The sequence below is a fragment of the Microtus ochrogaster genome, chromosome 4, assembly GCF_000317375.1.
Source record: "Microtus ochrogaster isolate Prairie Vole_2 chromosome 4, MicOch1.0, whole genome shotgun sequence".
Taxonomy (NCBI): Eukaryota; Metazoa; Chordata; class Mammalia; order Rodentia; family Cricetidae; genus Microtus; species Microtus ochrogaster.
Genome location: NC_022011.1, coordinates 16,805,608 through 16,807,944, shown reverse-complemented (window position 1 = coordinate 16,807,944; position 2,337 = coordinate 16,805,608). Strand labels below are relative to the sequence as shown.

General features: G+C 41.7%; 1 protein-coding gene across 1 annotated transcript in view; it reads left to right on the top strand.

Moving 5' to 3' along the window:
• The window catches only part of Pdpr (pyruvate dehydrogenase phosphatase regulatory subunit), a 36,655-nt gene that overhangs the window by 22,357 nt on the left and 11,961 nt on the right, over positions 1-2,337 (top strand). The window contains exons 12-14 of the mRNA XM_026777601.1: positions 129-167; positions 1,211-1,359; positions 1,951-2,063. Coding sequence (XP_026633402.1) covers positions 129-167; positions 1,211-1,359; positions 1,951-2,063 — 301 coding nt within the window. The remainder of the gene's footprint in view (positions 1-128; positions 168-1,210; positions 1,360-1,950; positions 2,064-2,337) is intronic.

Sequence of the window (2,337 nt, the reverse complement as noted above, 5' to 3'; positions counted from 1 at the left end):
TTTTTTTTTTTTTTTTTAATTTCATGTGTATGGTCATTTTGTCTAAATGGATACCTATGCACCATGTGTACGCAGTGCCTGACAAAGCCAGAAGAGGTCACTGGAGTCCCCTGGGATTGGAGTTACAGATGTGTGAACTGCCAAGTGTGTGCTGGGAATTGACCCAGGTTCTCTAGAACAGCTAGTACTCTTAATTGCTGAATCACCTCTCCAGCCCCTAAATGCCTATTTTGTTTTTCTCTCTTTTTTTTTGAGATAGGGTTTTTCTGTGTTGTCCTGGCTGTCTTAGAACTCGCTCTTAGACCAGGCTGACCTCTCATTCAGAGATCTGCCTGCTTTTGCCTCCTGAGTGCCACCCGCCCAGCAAAGATAAGTTTATATATATGAGTGTTCTGTCTGCATGTGAATCTGCACACCAGAAGAGGCTCACCGAATCCCATGAGACTGTAGTTGTAGATGGTTGTGAGCTGCCCTCTGTGCTGGGAATTGAACTCAAATCCTGGAAGAACAGTCAGTTCTCATAACCACTGTGCCATCTCTCTAGCCCCCAAATGCCTATTTTTCAGCTGCTATTTTAAAACTGATTCAGGGGCTAGAGAGATGGCTCAGTGGTTAAGAGCACAGACTGCTCTTCCAGAGGACACGGGTTCAATTCCCAGCACCTACATGGCAGCTCACAACTGTCTGTAACTTAGGATCTTTACACCGATGCATATAAAATAAAAATTAAAAAAAAAAACTGATTCTGAAAAAACTAGATTATTTTAGCGGTTTATCTGTATAATTGTATTTTTCATAAATTTTAAGTTCTATAACATAGTTTTTTTTTAAAAATATTTATTTATTTATTATGTATACAATATTCTGTCTGTCAGGCCAGAAGAGGGCACCAGACCCCATCACAGATGGTCGTGAGCCACCATGTGGTTGCTGGGAATTGAACTCAGGACCTTTGGTAGAGCAGGCAATGCTCTTAACCTCTGAGGCGTCTCTCCAGCCCCCTATAACATAGTTTTTAATTCCCCTAGAATGTCCCATTTATCTTAAGTACTGAATGTTAACTTTACTCATGGCTTCTTACAGAACAGTAAACCTGCTAATGTCATGTGGGTGTGTGTCACTGAATTTTCTCAGCAAGGTGCAATGCTGGATGGTTATGCTGTTGGGTGATCCTGTGTTTACTGTCCTTGCCTGATCCCTTTCCTTACAGTCCACTGGGGACCAGGCATTAGAAAGTCTGCAGTACCTTTTCTCCAATGACCTGGATGTGCCCGTAGGCCACATTGTGCATACTGGCATGCTCAACGAGTATGGAGGGTACGAAAATGACTGCAGCATTGCACGCCTGAACAAACGCAGGTGAGCTGAGCTTCCATCCCTTCTGCTCCCTCCATTAAACTGATACTTTAAGGGCTCTGGAAGCAGAGCACTCAATGCTTCTCTGGAGCCCAAAGTCCTAGGGACTCAGAAACTATTTCATAAACTCCCATCTTTATCATTAGGCAGCTATAAATAAATCAGCAAAGGCAAACGGAAAGAAGAAACTCTTGTTAGGTGTGTGGCTCATACCTATAATGTCAGGGGTCTGAAGCAGGTTTACAAGTATAAGGCCAACTTGGGCTACATGAGGAGTTCTGGGCTAGCTTGGTCTATAAAGTGAGACTGTCCAAGAACACAAAACAAAAACAGAAATTATGTAGTAAAACTGGGTGTAGACGTATCTCCTACTAATAGGAGAGTATTCTTTATGAATGTTAATAAGTCTGTGTAATTTTGCCATTATTGGTATAGAATCTAGAATGGTGAAATAGCCTTCCTTGAAAGGTAAGAGATTATTTCCAAGAGTGTTTTCTGTGGGACTCTGAAACTACACGAGAACTTGATTGGTCCTGATTCTTCTTTGGCCTTTTGGTTTTGACTATTTTTTTATGGGGGGAATCTCATTTTCAGTTTCTTCATGATCTCTCCAACTGACCAGCAGGTCCACTGTTGGGCCTGGCTTAATAAATACATGCCGAAAGACAGCAACTTGCTGCTGGAGGATGTCACCTGGAAATACACAGGTAATCAGCCTTCTGTGGTCAGACAGTAAAGAAGCAGATAAAGATTGTATTCTGTATTACATATACATTGCTTATATCTGACTTTTACAAATGAGAATCAGAATTAGTGTTAAAGAGACATTCTAGGGCTGAAGTTCAGCAGTTAAGAGCACTTTCTGTTCTTTTTTGTTTTTGTTTTTTTTTTGGTTTTTCGAGACAGGGTTTCTCTGTGGTTTTGGAGCCTGTCCTGGAACTAGCTCTGTAGACCAGGTTGGTCTCGAACTCACAGAGATCC